Genomic DNA, 21792 nt, shown 5'->3' on the forward strand with positions numbered 1-21792 from the left:
GGACAAAACACACTGGGCAGATACCTATGTCCTAAATAACCATATGACAAAGCAAAGTGCCTATACAATTGTGATACTACTTGCTTACATTTGATTGGAATTTCCAGACAGGACAAATAATCCCCTTCACTAAAACTAGAAATGAACTACAGTCCAAAATGAAGGTGGAAAGATTATTGCAAAATCGAATGCATTCACTTAGCTTTCTCTGAAGCATAAACTGCGGTGTTAGGACTCTTTCCTAAACACTGTGGTTTGGAAGTGTCCGCCAGGGGTCTAAGTTGTAAAGACTTGGTCCCTAGGCTACAGCACTGCAGAAGGAGGCAGCCCTTGAAAAGGCAGACACTAGTGGGAAAAAGGTAAGTGCAGGTATGCGTTAGAGGAAGGGGAATTACTGGGATCCTGACCACTCTAGTCTCTCTCTTTGCTTCCTGGCTGCCCTGAGTTAAACAAGCCTGCTCTGTCATATTCTTCCTGCCATTCTGTACTGTGTCACACAGGCCCATGGTCTAAGAGCACAAGCCAAAGCACTTCCTTCCTTCTCTGTTGTCGCTCTCGGATATTTTGTCACCGTGATGGAAAGCCAACTTGAACACCAAGAATGGCACTCGAAGCCAGGAGGTGGTGACGCACGCCTTTAATCCCAACACTCGGGAGGCAGAGGCAGGCGGATCTCTGTGAGTTCAAGGCCAGCCTGGTCTACAAGGGCTAGTTCCGGGACAGGCACCAAAGCTACAGAGAAACCCTGTCTCGAAAAACCAAAAAAATAAAAAAATAAAAAAATAAAAAGAATGGCACTCGATGAAGCAGCAAAAGGAAGCCAAGTGATTTGTAATATATGCACCATAATTCAAAGCAGGAGTCAGCTAACTTTTCCTTAAAAGGGTGGGCTAATAAACATCTTAACCTTGTAGGTCATGGGTGTCCAAAAATAATATATAAACAGATGAGTGTGGCTATATGACAATAAAACCTTAGAGATGAACATTGAAATTCGAGTTTAATGTTATTTTCACATGCCATAAAATATTGTTCATTTTCCTTGGCTTCTCATCAGCCCTCATTGTTCGCCATGTTCAGAGAGTCCAGTTTTATCCCATACTTTTTCAGTCACAGTCCCGCTGGCCTTGGTGAGCTCCCAATAGATCAGCTCCACTGTCTCAGTGGGTGGGTGCTCCCCTCGTGGTCCCGACTTCTTTGCTCATGTTCTCCCTCCTTCTGCTCCTCATCGGGACCTTGGGAGCTCAGTCCAGTGCTCCAGTGTGGGTCTCTGTCTCTATCTCCATCGGTTTTGACCCTACTTCATGTTCTGTCTTTGTGGGAGCCTAGCCAGTTTGGATGTTCACCTTTCTAGACATGGATGGAGGGGGGAGGACCTTGGACTTTCCACAGGTCAGGGAACCCTGACTGCTCTTTGGACTGGAGAGGGAGGGAGAGAGGAGTGGGGGGGGGAGGGAAATGGGAGGCTGGGAGGAGGTGGATACTTTTTTTTCCTTTTCTCAATAAAACAAAAAAAAAAGAAAAAGAAAAAATATTGTTCATTTTAACTCTTTCCAACTATTTAAAAATACAAAAGCCTTTCTTGCCTCACAGCCTGTGGGAACCCCTGAAAGTGGCCAAATCTGGTTTATAGTTCTAATCATCTACCTCTTGCTTTATATTTTTTATTTTACTTTCCAAACTGGCCTTGAACTTCCTATGTAGACAATGCTGGCTTTGAATTTTCTAGATAACTGAGACTAGCCTTGAACTTCTAATCCTCCCAAGTGATGAGATGATAGGTGTGCATCACCATGTTTGATGTATGTGGTACCGAGAATTAATACCAGGATGTCATGCATGCTCAACAAGCACTCTATAATCTGAGCTACATCCCCATTCCCCAATTCCTGCCTTAGAAAACTGATTTCTCAAAATTCAGTCCCCAGTTCACCAACCATGCAGCATCTCCAAGAAACACATAAGGAAGACTTAGTGGGGTGCCATCTACATGTTCTACCTTGAGAAGCACTGATGTAAAATCTACAGAGACCCACAGGCCAGGCTGTAATCAACCTATGTACCGTACCTGGCCAGAGATGACCTGAGAAAAATCCAAAACTCTCTGTGCCTCAGTTTCCCCCACATGCATTATCTATAATCTCCCACAGGCATGTTGTGAGAATCCACACTCATTCAAGCACACATACATCGATGAAAACAAAAATTGTTATTATTACAAAACCTTATGTGGTTTTCATAGTGATCCTCTGAAACAAGCAATATGTTTACCAAAATAGTAGAGGAAAATGGAGAAACTCACTCAAGATTGCATGTGGGTCTTGAAAGAAAGCAAAGGTTCGAGTGGACATAAAAGTACAAAGTCCCCCAGGCCCCAGGTCATCCCACCACGTATCCTTCTAAAGATCTGCTCTCTCCCTAGCCCCTCTTTAGCTCCTAAACCCTTAAATATCCCCTAAGAACACCTGCCACACAGAATCTTTCAAGAATCTGTACCCCAATTTTCCCTTTAATTCCCTGAAATTTATCTTCCACTAAGATGCATATTGTTTTTTACAGCTTCTCTTTCTGGTTATAGACTGTAAATTTTCCTTCTGCTGAGTCTTGGAACTGACTGACTGTTTTTCATTATATTTGTAAGGCTCAGGGAAAAAAAGGGGGGAGGCCATTTCTTTATTGGAGAATTCTGACATTTATTAGCATAATAAAACTTTCAAGATGAAATTGCAGTTTTCCAGACAGTAATTTCATTTGCAGGACAACTTACAAGGAATTTATCTGAAAGCCAGGTAAAACCTAAAATATATGAGACATTCAGAAAGTGCCAGCCCCAAATAAAATGAAATAAATGGGTTAGAGATGGAAAATTCAGCTGTTATCTCTCACATATTAATTAGTGGTCGACAGGAACCGCAGCCAGGACATCAGGTTTGCAAGCCATCCTGGACTCCTTTCAAAAATGCTGTGGGAACTTTTTTTCCAGTGAGAAGGAACTCATCCATGGAATCCCCTGACACAGCACTACTCTGGCAGGAAGCTGTCTCTGTGCAGTTGTGGACAGCAAGGTCTTTCATCTTTCATCTGGACAGAGATGCCCTATTTATCACGTACTTGATCAGCCAGAAGAAACTAATAATGACCACACACAAAAAAAAATCCTTATCCCAGTTATACAGAGGTTCAGGGAGATCCTCCCAGTTATATGGAGGTTTAGAGATTCTGCCAGTTATGTGGAGGTTTAGTGAGATTCGCCCACTTACAAGGAGGGTCGGTGAGATTCGGTGACCTGAACAAGTTCACGTGGCTGGTATGTAGTAAAATCAGAACAAAAGCGGGTCTTCTGAGTGGTCGTAGGAATAACCTAGTTGGGATAGAACTTGGCTATGGTTTGGCAATACCATAGGATTCAGAAAGTAGGGTCCCTCCACCATCATTTCATCTTGTTCACGCAGTGGTGCAGGCTGACTGGAGGGGAGCTATGGAGCTTTAATAACCTAAAATTGTTATCACTTAACAGACTGAGGATGCTTATGGCAGAACACATGTGCTGCCCCAGCACACAGGAGGCGACCACAGGAAGATCAGGAACTCGGGACCAAACCTGAGCTACATAATAATTTCCAAACCTCTTAAGCTACCTGGTAAGACCCTCACTCAATCTACAAAAAAAAAAAAAGAAAAAAAAGGGATGTATGTATGGTAGGGACTACTTAACTTGGGTTCCCAAAAGGTAAAACCTAGGTGAACTACCTACTTGTCTCAGGGGTAGCATCCCAGAGAGGTAAGAGGCAGAGAATGAGAGGCAACAAGGGTGTCGGTGGACTTAGCTACTCCATATTGCATGACGGTCTCCTAAGAGACCACAGAACAGTTTCTCCAGGAGGATGAAGAAAAAAGATGTGCTTGACCAAAATGAGCATAAACCCAATGCTCACTGCGGCAACAGGAAGTAAATAAATTATATGCCTCTTTTTTCCACTAAAAGGGGAAGGGGCTAAAAAGGGACCCAAGCATAGCAGTACACACTTATAATCCCAGAACATAGGAGGTGAAGACAGGAAAATCAGGAGTTCAACATAGTGAGTTTAGGTCATGATGCATCCATCCCATGAGATCCTATCCCCCCAAAAATAAAAACAAACACAAGGGTGGTGAAGAACAACTGGAGTAATTAGATTGAGATGTTCTAAATTCACTGAGGAATTGGGCTTTCTTGCTTAAAAAATGCAATCTCAAACTCAATCAAGTCAAGAAATATGAAATAGTCAATACAAAAATAACAGCAGGACACAATAAGACAAGTCCAGAACACCGTTCTGTTTGTTTGTTTGTGTTTTGAGACAGGGTTTCTCAGTGTAGCTTTGGAGCCTGTCCTGGCACTAGCTCTTGTAGACCAGGCTGGTCTCGAACTCACAGAGATCCTCCTGCCTCTGCCTCCCAAGTGCCAGGATTAAAGGTGTGCGCCACCACCACCTGGCCAGAACACAGGTTATTTTGCAGAACTGCCCAATGTATACAACAAATCAGGGGTCGAGTAAAGGACGAGGGGTGTTATCTGAGACATAAGAGAATACCAGATGCTACATGTAAGTCTTGTCCAGATTCTAATAGACGAAACTATAAAGGATGCTTTCTGGTCCTAGACCTTACTGAAGAAATATTGGTAGTTGACAGTTTCAGGGGAAGACAGTCACTCCTCTTTGAAGACATGGTCCTAGTAAGATTTCCACAATGCAATGAAAGGCCATACCCATGCACATATGGGCAGCACTAATTGCACTTAGTGAGTTATATTTCATAAATACACAATATCAGGAGTATACTGGGGTGATACGGTGGGGAGGATGGGGACAGGGAACAGTCAATGTTATCATTTTTTCATTGCATAGATGTATGAGATTCTCAAGAATAAAGAAAAACTGTTTAAAAGACAAATAAATAAAGGTCCCCTAAAAACCAAGTGTGGCATTAACAGATGAACACACGAGGCTGAAGAACACAGCGAATGAGCAAACGCAGAATCAGTCATTGAAACTGACTGCAACGATAGCCACGGAGGTGGGTGATGGCAAGAGTGGCCAAAGAGGAGCAAAATGGAAGAACCAAGAGATTGGGGAGAGAACGGTGGAGAATGAGAGATGCCTGGCACAGCTCTCAAAGCAGGAGAAACAGTTCCTCGGTATTTCCAGAGTCCATCTATCCTTTAGCTGCAACACAAACCCTGTGCTCCATGCATTATGGTATCAGTAAATCTTGCAGGGTGCCGCATTAGGACCCAAGCCTTGCAGATTTCTGAGCCTACAGTTCTGCTGTCGCATCTGCTATCTCCTTGCCTGTGGCTGTAAGGGAACAACATGATTATGCCCAAATTAGATACCATCCGTGAGAGTTATTGAGTTATTGGGAGCGTACTCTCGATTGATATGAAGAACATTTTCAGGTTAAAAAGACAGAAGAATTAAAGTAAAAACAGAGCTAAGTCTTTATGTGAGAGAGAGCATCCTAGACAGCAAAGGCCTCATCAAGTACCTGAAATCCATCCTTGGATTTATAATCTATCCCAGATCGTGTGCATAGTCACATGAAATCATTACCATGATATTGCAAAACAGGCGCTGAGATATGAGAAAAGGTAGAAGCAGTTAAACAAGGAAGACAGCACAGAGTCAGTCTCCTATTCTGAATGCCGAGCTTAGAAACTTTAGGTAATTCTCGTGATAGTATCAACAAGCTCATGAACACTAGGAAAGATGCAACATCCATGTCTCCCATGTAAGTTAGTCACAAGCCTGCTTGTGATCTCGGTGACTTTATGAAGTGGTAGAGGAAATAATTTGCTAGAAACCATTGCACACTGGTGTTGGGAGTTTTTTCAGAATGGCATTCACTCAGCAAATACTTATTGGGTGTTGACTCTATATGAATTGTAAGGTTCGGCACTGGATTGCTTTGGGTTATGAAACATGATCCATTTGGTCTAGGAGTTCGGCTTAGAGCAGCCATGACAGACAGGCCTCAGGGAGCATCCATTATTTAGGGTTTCTGTCTTGAGCTTTGAAATGGGGCCAGTCTCACAAATGCAGTCACGTTTTGTAGGTCACATTCTGGAGACTCCCTGTTACCATTGTTCATCTGAAGAATGATGGATCTTCTAGAGGACCATGAGGCTTTGAGTTGGGATATTCTTAAGCTCAGTTCAAAATCGGGATACTCAAAGGAGTCCAAAGAGGAGGAAAACCATCATTCAAACAGCAGGTGATAATCTGGTGGGCTATCCCTCTGTCCGCAGGGCTCCTGCAGCAACTCTCCCCCTGAGACAGTGATGATTTCCTCCTAAAGGGAAAAAGAAGAAAGGGAATCCAATTAGGATCAAGAAGAGATATAAATACTCATGGGGAATCAGCTAGTGAACTGGAGACAGAAAGACTAAGGCCAGCCATGCATCTAGCTCCCCTCACTCAACTTCCCAGAAATAAAAGGAAAAATCTTTTAAGAAGAAATGCATCAGTGCTATATGAGAAAATAAGAAAGAGCACAAACAAGTAAAATTCTGAAATCATTGTTGAAAACCAGATTGTCTGAGAAGAAATGCAAGCTGTGAACAGATTGGTGACACAGCCCCCAATTAATGTTTGCCCCCATTCTTGGTGAAACTAGAGAGACTCAAAATACAGACATTTCCATACCCTTGAAAGGGCTATTCATTGTTGGTCCCAAGCCTATACCAGAAGACACTAGATTTGGGAAACAGAAATTGTCTACTCACTGATAAACTTAAGACTGAACATTGGAAGACTGTCTTATTATTCTTGAAGCATTTGAGGACCACCTCAAGCATAGCAGAAAAAATGCTAAACTCAACAAACTTCTAAGAAAGTTTATAAAGGAAACAAGTTTATAAAGGAAACATAGAGATGCTTTAAAAGATCTACAATATCTTTTGCAACAGAATAAGTCATCCAGGAAACAAGAGTGGGCTGTTGTAAGAAAAAAAAAAAAGAGCATGCAATTGAAAACCATGGCTGTTTAAATTAAAAATATTCTCAGCAGAATCGATGTAACTAAAGAGCAATTTGGTAGACACGGGAATTATAACACCAAGAGAAAGATGCTCAAAATAGAAAATGGACTGTGAGTAAGAAAAGATAATTTACAAGTAACTAACTGGAAGTAGCCTTGAAGTATATGAAAAGACACCCCAGCGTCAGTGGCCACGAGAGAAAGGCAAGCTGGGCAAAACTGAGCTCTAGTGTCTGTCCATGTGATGAGAAAAACAGTCTTCTATAGCTCTTGCAGAACACGAATCGGTGTCATGTTTTTATATGGCAATCTGGCAGGTCTTCTGTAATTAAAACGTGCATGCTTTTCTTTCCAGCAATTTCAGTTCAAGGAACTGATCCTGGAAAATCCCGCGTATGTATCCATAGTGACAAAGTGGCATGTACGTGGTACAAACGTCTCCGAAACACTGCTCGTGACCATGAAACTGGAAGGTGGAGAGATGGGCACAAGAGGAGAATAGGCAATTAAGCTGCACTCTACACCCATACCAGGAATCCCTGGAGCATTGACAAGTCCTGGTACATAGACTAACGTAGAAAGATCTGCTAGACATAATTTTGAGACGGGTTCTCAGGAGTCCCAGGCTGGCCTTAAACTCACTACGTAGGTAATGATGACCTTGAATATTTTATCCTCCTTTCTCTCCCTCTTGAGTGCTGAGATCGCAGACTCACTTACACACCTACACACCCAATTTATGCAGTGCTGGGGATCAAACCCAGGACTTTATGCTAGAAAAGTGCTTTAATAACTGACCTTCACTGCCAACCCCTCTAGCTACATTTTAATAACGGATAGCACCTACTGATGATGTTATAATATTTTTTTGTCACTCTACATAATGATAGCTCACTGACATCTAACAGGGATGTCATGGAATCCACCCTACTAAAGAGGAAACTGAGTCACAAAAGTCTGAGTAGTAACCCAAAGCCATGCATAACAATGACATTAGGATTTAAACTCGACATTCTGGCTCCGGGGACCATGCCTTTAAAACCTACCAAAGGCAGTTTCTTAAATATGGGGTTGGAGGGTAAATTGCTGGGTTACATGCTAGTAGTTACAAAACTACTAGTCAAGCATGGTGGCACATGCCTTTAATCCCAGCACTCGGGAGGTGGAAGCAGATGGATCTCTTTGGGTTTGAGGCCAACTTGGTCTACAAAGCGAGTTCTAGGACAGCCAGTTAGTTATACAGAGAAACCCTATCTTGAAAAAAAATCATAAAGCTATGTATTTTCTTATGTGAATAAATTTTATTATCACTGCCCATCAAATAGCACATGGCACACTAGTATTTCAAGGCAAAGCATGGAATTGGGGGCTTGAAATGAATGCGGCTGACATATTAATGTAACCATGAACTAGAGGTGTAATTAAAATTTAATATATCGCTGGGTGGTGGTGGCACAAGCTTTTAATCCCAGGACTCAGGAGGCAGAGGCAGGTGGATCTCTGTGAGTTCAATGCCAGCCTGGTCTACAAAAGAGAGCTCCAGGACAGGCTCCAAAGCTACGGAGAAAAACAAATTAAAAAAAAAAAGCAAAACAAAACAAAATAATTTAATTTATCAAAACTGGCCACCAGATCTCCATATGGGCCTAGATAATATCTCTGTATAGAGCTAGAAGTAAAATTGTTGATCTCCAGAATTTAAATTTGAAATAAATAAAGCCCTTGTGAGACATCTGGTCTGGCCTTCCTGTGTAGAATCTGCCCGGAGAGGTGGGCACTCACACTTTGATTGAAACACTGATGGAGACGAGGAGCCAGAGCTGATGAAGTAGCTTAGTTTGAAGAGGAAAACAAACAAACAAACACTGGGGCTCAGAGGGAAGTGCAAGCCGAAGAGGAAGGCAGCCCAAGGTTTAACTCTTGATTGCAGCTGGTACCAGCCATGAGAACTTAGCCAAGTGCCTTGGCCTCCCAGATCTTGATTTCCTGGTCTATGAAAAGGACTAAGGCACTCATTAACATGGGGGTCACAGTGATTAAGAGGGCATGCATGCTTGACTCAGAACAGTGTTACTAGAATCCACACACTCCCTTCCTTCTCCTTATGCTGACTGTTAGGTGGCCCTTTCCAAACACAAGTAGAGATCCACTCTGACCAAGTCTAGTTCCACAGTAGTGCTCTGAGCCCAGGTGTCGATGAATGAAACTTCTATCTCTCTTGTGTTCCTCTTTCTGTCTCTTTCTCTCTCTCTCTCTCTCTCTCTCTCTCTCTCTCTCTCTCTCTCTCTCTATCTCTCTGTTTTTGGTGTACTGTTGTTACTGCTCCTGCTGTTGTTTGAGGATTTTATCCTTGCTGTTTCTAGCTATGTAACCCAAGCTTCCTTTAAACTGGTGATTCTCCTGCCTCAGCATCCACAGTGCTAGCATTGCAGGTGTTTCTCAACATGCCCAGCTAAACAGGTGATTTTCTATTTGTTTTATTCATAAGGCCAGGTGAGGTGGTATCTCTCAAGGCCTGGGATCATCTGTGGATGGGGGGGGGGGGAATCTAAAAGCAATACACAATCCAAAAGATGCTATTACAGAAAAATTTCAGTGCAAGCAATCTCTGTGACATCTTCTACACCTGTGAAACTCAATTAGGTGTTTGACCTGGAGTTCTCATAACCTTATCCCAGAATGTCTCAAACCTTCTAATTGATGAGGTATGAATGTTCTCACAGTGATGACAGCTGCCAACATCTGCATTAACACAAAGGCTGCTTCTCACTATCTGTGAGACATTTGCAAGACAGCATCTTCCCTGATGTGGATCAATGATGGGACAAATGGCAGAGTCCTGGACACAGGATCTCAATACTCAATGAATAGTCACAGGATGCAGTTATGGATACAATCTTATCAAAATCCACAAGATCTCAAATAAGTACTGGTTGATCTTATGCTTTGAATGTGCTCCCCAAAAGCATGGGTTCCAGACGTAATTGCAATGGAATGGAGTTAAGGGAGAGAAGCTAGAAGAGGCAATCAGGTCAAAAGGCTCTGTCCACAACAAGATCAAAGCCACTATCTCAGGAATGGGTTCCATGTTATAAGGTGAGTATGGCCCTGTGCACAGGGATGTGCATGGGGGGGGGGAGAAAGAGAGAGAGGAGATGCATGTGTCTGTCTGTATGTGTATATGAGAGTGGTCTTGCCTGTACACACAGGCAAGTGTGGAAGCCAGAGGTCACTCTCCAACTTAATTTTTGAGACAGAGCCTGTCTGCGAGCCTGGAACTTGTCATTTATGCTACAATGGCTGGATCTGCTGGTCTCTACCATCTCACTCTGAACCTAGCACAGGAGCACAGGTGTATGCCGCCATGACTGGCTTTCGCGTGGGTGTTGGGGATCTGAGGTCAGGTCTCATGGTCACACAGCAAGCTCTCTACCCACGGAGCCATCTCTCATATTTGGCCCCTTGCCCTGGCCCATTCTCTTGTTCTCTCTCCCTCCTTTGCTTTTTCATATTCTGCCAGGAGATGATGTAGCAAGAAAGCCCTGCTTGAGGGACAGTCCCTCTGTCTTGGTCTTCTCAGAGTCACAAACTGAAAAGATGAGTATCTTTTCCTTACAAATTTCTCAATATGTTTTTCTCTGTTGTAATGGCAAGGAAAGCAAACGACATGGAAGCTCGGTAACAGTAAGTGACCTGGTTAAGGTCACATGTGTCCCAAATGGAAAAGCAAGTTCAGTCAAGAAAAGTGGTGATTCTATGGTAGAGATAAGTTGTTATAGCCACACGGATGCTAGCTTCAAAACTTCAGAGAGGCGAGACTAAGACAAGGGCTTGGACAAAGAGCCAGCTTCAGCCCCCATGCTGACAACAGGTACTCAACGGAGAGAGGCCTGGGAGTGAGGTTACAGATGCACAGGGGAGAAAGCATGAAATATGAGGTTGAGGAGAGACCATGGACCCCAGAGCCTGCCCCGGACAACCTCTGGTCTCTTCCACCTGAATGTCCCATAGTTCTGAGATCCCGCAGCCTTAGGCTTAGAGCCTGCACCTGCTGCGCTTGTACCAGGCTCTCGTCAGCCCAAATCTCTGCCAATCCCATGCTCTACCAATGCTTCCAAGAGGGATACCTTGTGGAAATCAATGAGGTCCGTGAGGGTGGCATGGCGATTAGGGTCCACTCCCAGAAAGCTGTAGAAGTCCCCAGAGGCATCCACAAGAAAGTGCTTGAAGCCTCTCTGTAGGCGGTAGGATAGGGTGTAACCCCAGATCTTCTCACTGACCCGGACCAGAAATGCTCCCTCGGTCATATTCTCCAAAAGGTCTTCCGCATTCTCTCGGCTAATAATTCCTAATTTAAAAAAAAAAAGGAAAGGAAAGGAAAAAGGTTAAAATGGCCTTTGTAGGTTCTGTACTTCCTAGTCCACTGCCAAGTCATCTTCCATCCCATTCTCTCTAGCTCAGTTCACAAGCCAACCATGCTGTCTGGGGTATGGAAAAGGAAGAGAAGGGCCTTAAGGGTTGACTGGTCTCTGCCTGCTGTAGCAGAAGTATACAGACCCAGAACACTCAGCCACAAACCTGAAAACAGCATTCCGGCAGGAACCAGACTGGAGCATGCTTTCCTCAAATTAAAGCACACTAATTTGGATTAATTAGGTAAGCAAGGAATTACTAATGAACTGAAATTATAGCATCTATTGATTACAAATACTAGAGAGCCTTAAAGATCAGAGTTAATGACTAGCCAGAATGATGGAGGACCATGTCACAATGACCTGGTACAGTAGATGAAACCTAAATAGTGTTTTCCCATAAGGCACGAGGGTCCAACCTTGTGATATTGGAACACAACATTGTCCTCAAAAAAGCTCACCCTAAAACAATACACAAGCATTATGCTTTGACTATGCTTACAAATTTCTCCACAGCTGTCCTGGGGCATGTGCAGCCTCTGTGCATGAAAGAAGCATCCACTGGATGCCTGTGCACACTGAGTGCAAGGTTCCTTAGTGGGACAAGTAATAAAATGCCACTTCACATCAGGACCAGAACTTCCTAAGGGGCTTCAACCTATGCCATGTGATACTGCCACTCTATGAAGTTACTTGGAATTACTTATGCATTGTCATCATAAAAATGCTTCTATAAAAGCCGGGTGGTGGTGGTGCACGCCTTTAATCCCAGCACTTGGGAGGCAGAGGCAAGTGGATCTCTGGGAGTTCAAGGCCAGCCTAGTCTGCAGAGCGAGCACCAGGACACCAGGACATACTCCAAAGCTACACACAGAAACCCTGTCTCAAAAAAATAAAAAAGAAAAGAGAAAAAGAAAGAAAAAGAGAGAGGGAGGGAGGGAGGGAAGGAAGGAAGGAAGGAAGGAAAGACCAAGTATTTGGTGGGTCAAACTCTGGCATTCAGGGAGATAGGAAGAGGAGAAGGAACCAGAAGGATTTGTTCTTCAGCACCACCCCATACTCCAAAGGATCTTCTGACAAACCCTTAACTTCTCCAATGCTCTTTTATTGTATGAGGCCACTTGTTCATTTCCCGGCCATTCAGACTCCCTAAATAATCACACAGAAACTATATTATTTAAATCACTGCTTGGCCCATTAGCTCTACCTTCTTATTTGCTAACTCCTACGTCTTAATTTAACCCATCTCCATTAATCTGTGCATCACCACGAGGTTGTGGCCTACCAGCAAAATTTCAGCACATCTGTCTCTGGTGGTGGCTCCATGGTTTCTCCCTGACTCTGCATTCAATTTAGTTTTCCTCAATTACCTTTATTCTTTCCTGCACAGGTCCAAGACAGTTTCTTTATTAACTGATGGTATTCATAGCATACAAAGGGTAATTCCACATCACTCTTTGATATTTACATGATTATAACACAGATCTATTCCACAGGTACATTATGGCTTCCAAATCCAATAAAAAGTTTTAAATGTTTTTTGATAGATTGGTTGTTTTCTGATCCTGGCAATAGTTGTGTGTTTGATGGGTCTCCTGCTTTTTGAGAATAACAATGAATTGTATGTAACACATCCCCTGTGCAACACCTTTTTGCCTACTTGACAAGGGTCACACCCTTTAGGTCCCCTGTGCCTGAGGTAGGGGACATGATTAGGTTCAGTAACACCTGTGTATTCCAGGAAGAGGATTGCAGGATCTACATCCTTTATATAACATGGCTCGGTATGTACACATAACCTGAAATCCCTCTGCAATGGGTGCTTTAAGTCATCTCTAGGCAGCTCACACTGTCTGATACAATGACATATTAGGCAACAATAAGTCTGTACATGTTTTATATAAATGAAACCTTTGTAGAATAACTACATTTCCATCCTCAGTTGGTTGAATCCATGGATACAGAACCCACAGACATGGAGGCCATACAGGACATATTAAGTGAAAAAATAGCAGGGGCTCGTGAAGGTTGTGACCACAGCGGGAAGTGGAGTGCTATTGCCACAAAGTGTGACACATACCCAGCTGATCCTGTTTTCCTTTACACACTTTGAATGTCATGGCTTTTATGATTTTTTAAAAATGCTGGGAGGTCCCCAGCAGCAGTAGGCAGGCAGTGGGCTCTGGGAGCAGCCAGTCCCAGGCAGAGACAGCTGCGGGTCCCTGTAAGATCCTGGAGGGCCATGTGGCAGCAGGCAGCGGGCTCTGGGAACAGCCAGTCCCAGACAGAGATGGCTGCAGGTTCCCAAGCGGTGGCTGGTCCCAGGCAGGGAGACACATGGCAGGCAGGAAGGAGACAGAGACATGGATAGACACAGCATGTAGAGTGAGGTTGAATATTTATTCAGGGGGTTATGGAGGGGAAAGGGAGAAGGAGGGGCAGAGAGAGAAGAGGAGAAAGAGACAGAGAAGGGGGGAAGTGGAGAGAAGGAAGCATGCGCTGGCCAGGAGGAAAGGTGAGAGTCAAGATGGAGGGCAGGGGTCAGTGGAAGTGGGCGTAGCTTGCCTCTTAAAGAGCCGAAAACCATAACAATGGCTACAGTAATAAACTAAAGCAAGCAGCCTCTGTTCTTCCATGGACCCTTAATGGGAATGACAGAGAAGGGGTTCACCTGACTCTCCCTGCAGGTATGTAGAGCCCAATAGTTACAGAGTCATTTATTGGCCATCACTGGAAAATGATAGGGACACTATCAGGTGACAAGCCCTTCCTTGGAGTCGCCTCTCTGCCCAGGGTTACTGATTGCTGCAAGAGCAGGGGTGTGTTCTGAGTTAGAAAACAAGCCAAGCTAACTCCGCCTTCCCACCAGCAATGCCTTACTGTTCCAAGGCTGGTATTTGCAGTTAGCAAGCCAGTGAAGGGGGCCAGCAGCATCCAGCTTCCCCCATTGCTGCATCTCAGTACAGACCTTAAGTGAACACATCCTGACTCCACTAACTCTTGCCCCAAATCCCACCTGGATGCTCTCAAACACCATGTGTAAATTCTCCACTATCAAAATATTTTCTCAACAAAAGGAGAGCACGTCTTAGTCCCAAAACTTGCCATGCTTGGATATACCCATAAATCTGCCAGGTAACACAGCCTCAAACCAACTCAGGTCTCCACCTCTTCCTCAACCCCAATTCCATCCTAGGAAATCATTAGCTGGGAACTGAAGCCACCCAAGTAACCAAATGAGCTCTTTTTATTTCTGTCAGTGCTTCACTCTGAGAAAGAAAGATGCACAGGCAGGCCGGCCGACTACCCTGGTTCCCCTTTTATGAGTCTCCATTTATCTGACGTGCATATTTCTTAAAGCTTTCACCGCGGCTTCGCCTCACCGGCTGACAACTCCCCTATTACTGCTTAGCTATTTCTCATTCATTTTTGTGACTTCCCTTCCTTATTGCCACACTTTGCAGACAATATCATTAAGGAGGCTGGAGTTATTAAGCTCTTCATTCTCAACGGTTTCCTCAAAGCATCTGAAAGCCACAGAGATTGTGATGAATGTGTTCAAATGCCTTCATTTTCTTTTTTTCTTAACCTCCCAGTGAAACTGAACCATGGCTAACTGCTGAGACAAGGGTTTCAGCAGACAGCCTTTCTGGCTTTAGTTATATTTATGCTCAAGAGGGAATATCGTCTGTGACTGCTCACAGCCGATGTGCCAGGTTCTAATCACCGAGGCCACTGTGCAGGTTAGTGTTCTGTCTCTCCAAAAAGCACCTTAGATGGTCAACACAGAAAAGGACAAGGTTTGCTTATGGTCGAGCAGACCAACTTTAGGCCTCTGGAGGAGGAGCTAGGGGGCACAGCCTTAAGAATGGCACAGGGTTGCATCATCATTTAAATTTATAGGGCGTTTTCCTCATGAACTTTAAAGTTGTTCCTGATTTCATTCCTTCGTATTTTCACAAATTCCCTTGAGATTTTGTTGTTTGTTCTTCAGCCTGGCTTGTGCATGAGCAATTGTTCAGGCATACATACATACATACATCTGAACTCAAAAATCCTCATGTCAGCCTCTTGAGTGCAATTCCAAAGGTAGACATGTACTCTGAATGTGTGATGGTTTGTCAACACAATTTAATAATGGTGATGTTAAAATGGTTAATACAAGAGAACATAAGAAACAGTAAATACCTCATGTGAATATTCAAAACAGTATTTTGATTTATCTAGTAGAGAGTAGTAGGATAATCGGCAATAAAAAAAAATGGCATAGGGGTGGAGGAACATGCTCATCTCCCGGGGAGGAATCCAAAGACGAGTGACGGGCCCCCACCCATCATCCCGTTTAACGTCATACTCCCAATACCCGCTTTGGGTTCATCCACCTCCTACGCACCGGGTGGTGACCCAGTTAACGGCCTTTATCACACGGATCTTGGAGACAATGCGCATCTAAATTTTTGAACATGACAAAGAGTGACAGCCACCACTTAGCCAAATGATTTCTGGGGAAATATTCTTTGTAGCACTTATGTCAACTGGATAGACCCGTGAAAGGCGTGATTATGTGTGTCCTGTTAGCCTTGTAACCCACCTAAGGCACCTAAACAGCAGAGAGCAGGCAGTTTTTCTCTGCAGAGACCAGCCTCACCTGCTCGGTCCTGCCTGCCGTCTGCTGGCAAAGGAACTGGGACCTTCCTTTGCTTTCTCTCTATGCAATTTCAACAATGTAGATTATGTCTACACCTGCCCTGGCCAGTCCTAAAACAGTCCATCAGGCAGTCCGTTTACCAGGCCACAGTGATTGGTGTAGGTGTGATCATATAACGTAACTATCTGGGAACAATCCTGGGGATGCTGAATGAAAGCCCGCCCTCTCTGCTGCTGCCTTTAAACTTCAGAGAACATAGGCCTGGCGCCTTAAACAATGGCTGCTTCGGAATGAAAGCAACGGTGAGCAACGGGGCTCAGTGGCGGGGCTAGTGGTTGAAGCATACATATCCCTTAGATCACGTTCAGGCTGAAACTGGACCCAGCTGTGTGTGGGCTTCGCAGTCATGCGAGCTGATTTTTTTTTTGGAGGGGGGGCGGGTTATGTTGCTGTGTATCACCTGCAACTGAACATAAGTCTCATGAGGATTCGGGGGAGGGTGAGCCCTTTTGCTTACTACCTAGGGGTAACATTAGTAACCAAGTAGTTGCTTATTTATTTGCTTTCAGAAAGATTAATTTGACACAAAGTTTAAGAGACTAAAAGACTAGTTTTATCATCTGCACTTCTAGTGAATGTCCTTTGCTGGGAAACAATGTGGTAGAAGAAGAGAAGTCAAATTTGTACCTGCACATGAGATCACAAGGCAAGGCAGGACGCCTGGGGTGGGAGCCAGCCTCGCTAGTTCTCTGAGTTCTACACAGCTCCCTCCTGAGGGCTGTGCACCAAACCTCCTCCTTTCCGGGCTCTTTCCCTGATGAACACTGACACAGTCGAGGCCAGGACCCCAGCTCCATACTGTGCAGCCTCTGCCACACTTCTTAAAACCTGGCCAGAGCCCTGTGTCTTTGACCTTTATAACTGCTTGCTGTTTTAAGCCTGCTATAACTTAATTTATTGTCTGATGATGTGGGTTGATCAAATCGCTCCCCAGCTCCCTTTTCCAGTTCTTCCCCTATTCCCACCACTTTTCCCGCCCAACTTCATGGTTTTTTTTTTTTTGTCTTGTTTTTGTTTCTGTAAATGCCTTAACACAGGGAGCCTACTTCCCAATGGCCCTGTCCATGCACCTCAACAACCCTAAGCACCAGTTTTACTGTGTTTTACAAGTTTTACTGGGATTATTACCTAAGAACTTTGCTGACGGCATAAAACTCAACACACTTCAGAAGTTCTCTGAGGGAGAGGGGAACCTCTAAAGAACCCACCTGCCCCAAGCAGAAAGGAAGCATGACAACCAAGGCAGCCCCCCAGCCCAGTACAACTGATGGCCCCATAAAGACACAACCATCTCAGCTGTGGAGTACCAGTTACATTAGCATTACATTGTTTATGCTGTGGAAGATACCATTTAATGATGCAAAGATATGCTGAATTCTTTTATGTCTCATTTGTTTAGCTCGGTGAAGCTGTGTTACACTGCCTGTCTAAAACACCTGAACAGCCAATAGCAACGCAGAAGAAAGGATAGGTGGGCTTGGCAGGCAGAGAGAATAAACAGGAAGAGAAATCTGAGAGGAGAAGATGGAGGAATGAGCAAAGGAGGAGATGAGGATGCAAGGGGCCAGCTACATAACCAGCCATGGAGCAAGAAAGAAAGATATATAGACCAAAGAAAAATAAAAGCCCAGAGGCAAAAGGTAGATGGAATAATTTAAGTTCGGGAAAGCTGGCTAGAAATAAGCCAAGCTAAGGCCAGGCACTCATAAGTAATAAGTTTCTATGTGTAATTATTTGGGAGCTGGGTGGCAGACCCCCAAAGAACAAAAGAGCAAAAATGAGTAAAAATAACAACCAGCAACGTATCTCTTCTACCTCAAGATGTGCAGAACCTATAAGGAGCTGGTCCTTATCATTGTGTTTCTTGAGGAGACTTCAGAGTCTGTTTCCTCACTGATGAGATGGTGACATGGCTGGATGGACAGCAACATGGTAAAAAGTTCCTTAGAGACTGAAACCAGTTCCCCCGAGCAGGAACCCCTCCAGGCCCATTTACTATCAGAGTAGCTTGAGGCCAGTGACTTCAATTCTTTGGGCTTCCTTTTCTTCGTCTATACAATAGCATGGCCAGCGCATGGTGATGTTACAAACATGGACTAAATGAATGTGTGGAGCCTAAAGAATGGCATACTGTGAGCTCCAGGTACCAAATGGTTAGTATTATTACCTATTCCCTACATCCATATGAGGAATAAATGAAGGATTGAATAGCCACTGTATATTTGATACAGTGCCCAAACAAAGCAAATACTCAGAAAGTTATTGAAACATAAAAGTCATCACACTCCCACGCATGCGCCCAGACACAGTCCCGCAGATACAGTCCAGGGCATGCTTGAGAACAAGGGGTCACATGTCCACCGACCTTGGAAGTCACTGAGCTAAATAATGCCTCTTTGCCTTTCGGGTCCCATATCCTATGCAGGGCTTGGGAGCAGAGCCGGCACTAGAATTATAGACAGCTAGAAGGAAAGTCAAAGCCTTAGGGACGGCCAGTCTAATCTGCTTTGCTTAAGCAGAAATAATATTGTTCTTCGTAATCCCTTTGGGGGCTATGTAACTGATGCAGACTTTCAGGGAAAGAATGAAAACAAGTCCTTTCTTTCTTAGTGGGAACACCTCAAACAAAAATGTTAGAAGGAGCTGAGAGCACAGATCAGTGGCAGAATGTTTGCCTAGCCTGTGCAAGGCCTCAGATTCAATCTTCAGAACTACGAAAACAAAGAAAACGGGTCACGCGACCCACTTTTTCCACCTTGAAAGTTTTGCATTTGGGGTAAGAATTGGCAGAAGATTTTTCTTTTTCAAATTCTGCTCAAGAGAGGGAAGCTCTTTGACAGGCATGCCAGCTCTTTAAATGACCTGTGTTACACCAATGGTTTTCAGAAATGACTTCAAAATGATGATTTGTGGTGGGTTTTTTGTTTGTTTTGTTTGTTTTTGAGAGGGAAGTCTAAATTAGTACCATCTGCCTTTGGTGACGTCATCATTTACTTCTTATCTGAGTGATGAGACTGGTTTTCAGTGTGCCCGGGAGGTCTGAAGCCCCTGGCATTTCAAGTCCCAGCACTCACCTCCCTAGACCACCATGTTTATTATCTACAAGCAGTAGCATTGAACCCTAATACTTGTAGCCCTAGAACAAGGCCAGATGTTGTCATTGTCCCCAGCTCCCGTTGCAGCTTCACATAACTTTTAAGTGTTTCAGTTTATTAAATTTCAAACCCTGGACAGAAGGTTGAGGTGCCTATTTAACATATCAAAGCTGACCTGGCTTCCAGGTTTTCCCAGCATCCCTCAGTCCCTTCCTGTTACAGGGATCCTCCTGGCTGGCATGCCCCACCCCCAACCCTAAACTTCTTCAGCCTAAGGGCTGTCCTTCTCTGAATAATCCCATCATTTCAACTACTTTTCTGGGCCTCCAGGCTACTGCACCTAGTTCCCCTCCTCCTCTCTCCCTGCCCCCCATTTCTCCCACATGGTCCAGCTCAGTCTGGTCACGTCCATGCTGGACCTTCCCATATGTCTGTAATAAACTTTGACTCTGGCTATCCTCCACCACATATCTACAGTAAACTTTCATCTGCACCAGACCTAAGAGCAACCATGCCCTTCCTTTTTTAATTCCTCTTTTGATTAGTCCAGTGCCAAAACCCGGGACCAATCATGGTTCCTCTCCTTTTTATTTCTTCTCATTCAGAGCTCATAGACCTTAGCAAGCCTTCCTGGCTCTATCCGGGAGCAGAAATAACCCCCAAAGCCTCACTCCAGGTTCTTCTTTCCCACCAATCTTGGAAACTAAAGGCAAGCACCTCAAGGGCTTACTCTCTCCGTCTGGTCTCAGCACAAACTGGGCATTCCTACAGAGCTGATCAAACTCTGCTAAGGGATCCACATCAACTCTGCTCTGCAAGGTCATAGATCAGGTAGAGTGAAAGGCAGGTTGTACCAAAAGCAAATCTCAACAAGGGTTTATAAATCCAAAGAGGACGATTTCTTTAATCCCAATACCCATACCTAGGTAGCAGAGAATTCAAGGAGGAACAAAATATTCAGAAAAGAATACATAAAATCTTGGGTTTACTGTTGAAGAATGGTTGGGTCAGTTTCTCCAGCTTTCTGGGTCTCTTGGTGGTCACCTGTAAAGGGACGTCCATGACCAGTTCAGAAACCATTGACAGTGGTGTGACATGGTATATATCAAACTACACAGTGTAAGTAAAACAGGAGGGACTACACGGAAGTGGAGCATCAGAAGAGTGGGCAAAGGAAAGCCATCCTAACTTCTAGGCTCCCTGGAGACTGCACTGTCTACAAAGATGGGGAATGCCAGCTCCCTACTTTGTGCTTGTAAGAATAAGCTCCATGACAGTAACATATCACCTGAGCAAAATTATCCCTGCTAAAATTAGGGTGAGTCCACACTTGGGACACACGCCCAGCATCTGAGCAGAACTCAACAGGACTCACTTACCAATGCCACGCTCAACTCATCATCAGCCACATTGCCCTTTGTTGTGCCAAGCCACAGGGGCTGTAGCAAGGCTGCTATGCATCATTGCCAAGACAACAAACCATGGAACATATTTTAAGCCTTTTCTAGAAGTAAAGCTAAGGAAGAGGAATGTGTTCTGAATGAGCCGATGTTCAGACAGAGAACGCTCAATAATGTCAGGCGCACACTGAAGTCCAAAAATAGCTTTTTCCCAGAGCCAAGCTTATGTGCTGGCACTTCTCAGGAAAAAAACTTCAAGCCTCTCATAATTCTTAGGATGCGGCAATGAGCAAAGGAAAGGGGATTGCTTTTCTGCTACTCTTTTTCACAGAGGATGGATTAACCTCCCTGGTTGGTCCCAGGGGGAATGACAATCTCCATTCCACTTGTCCTCCCATCTGTGCTCTGGGCTCATTTCTCTACACTGCATTTCCTTGGAGAGGTGGAATCCCTTCTTATAGTTGATCCAATACTCCAAGACACACTAGTACTGGCACTCACATGTGGCTCCTTTGGGGGGACTAGGCATCTTTGTTGGTTTGCTTTGCAGAGGTACCCCATGAAGCACATTTATAATGTCAATTTCCCAGAGTTTAATGACACAGCCAAGATCAGAGAAGGGCCCCATATCTTGAGAGCCCTGTGTGTCCTGCTGTTTGGATTTCACTACAATACATCTAAATGTCTGAGAAAACGGGTGAACTATAAATCAAAATCATCATTCTCAACCTGCATCAAAATCCTGCTGAAATGCCTCGCTCAGGGAAAGAGAATAATTATGCCTCGGTTGTAATATATTTCACTGTTGCCTCAAATTCTTCCTAACTCACTAAGTCTATATCATTTGATATATGATGTTGAAGTCTTCTACAAGAAAGAAGGAGGAAAAGAAGAAGAGGAGGAAGAAGAGGAAGAAGAAGATGGTGACAAAGTGTGGCTGGGAGTATGAAGCAGAACCAACAGCATAACTGGTCCTAAGCCTAGACTCTAGGAAACGGATGCAGCTCATCATTCTCTTCCACCTATGACAAGAGCTCATCATCAATGACAAGAGCTTATCTAAGTAGACCCAGTGCTCCCCGAAGAGGAGACCTACATGAAGTAGGAATTCCCCCACTAAGATACCCAGCCACCAAAGGCTTGAGCAGAGTCCCTGC

General features: G+C 44.2%; 1 protein-coding gene across 3 annotated transcripts in view; it reads right to left on the reverse strand.

The window, feature by feature from the left end:
• Window positions 1-6240: 6240 nt before the first annotated feature.
• Window positions 6241-21792, reverse strand: part of Sh2d4b (SH2 domain containing 4B) — a 61228-nt gene continuing 45676 nt past the window's right edge. For 2 of the 3 annotated variants that reach the window (XM_041663028.1, XM_041663027.1), the window contains exons 7-8: window positions 11148-11368; window positions 6241-6333 (exon numbers count right to left, since the gene is read on the reverse strand). In XM_041663028.1, coding sequence (XP_041518962.1) covers window positions 6241-6333; window positions 11148-11368 — 314 coding nt within the window. The remainder of the gene's footprint in view (window positions 6334-11147; window positions 11369-21792) is intronic. The other variant, XM_041663029.1, reaches the window with a different exon arrangement.

The sequence above is a fragment of the Microtus oregoni genome, unplaced genomic scaffold (assembly GCF_018167655.1).
Source record: "Microtus oregoni isolate MIOR12 unplaced genomic scaffold, Mior012 000013F_ref0000133, whole genome shotgun sequence".
Classification (NCBI taxonomy): Eukaryota; Metazoa; Chordata; class Mammalia; order Rodentia; family Cricetidae; genus Microtus; species Microtus oregoni.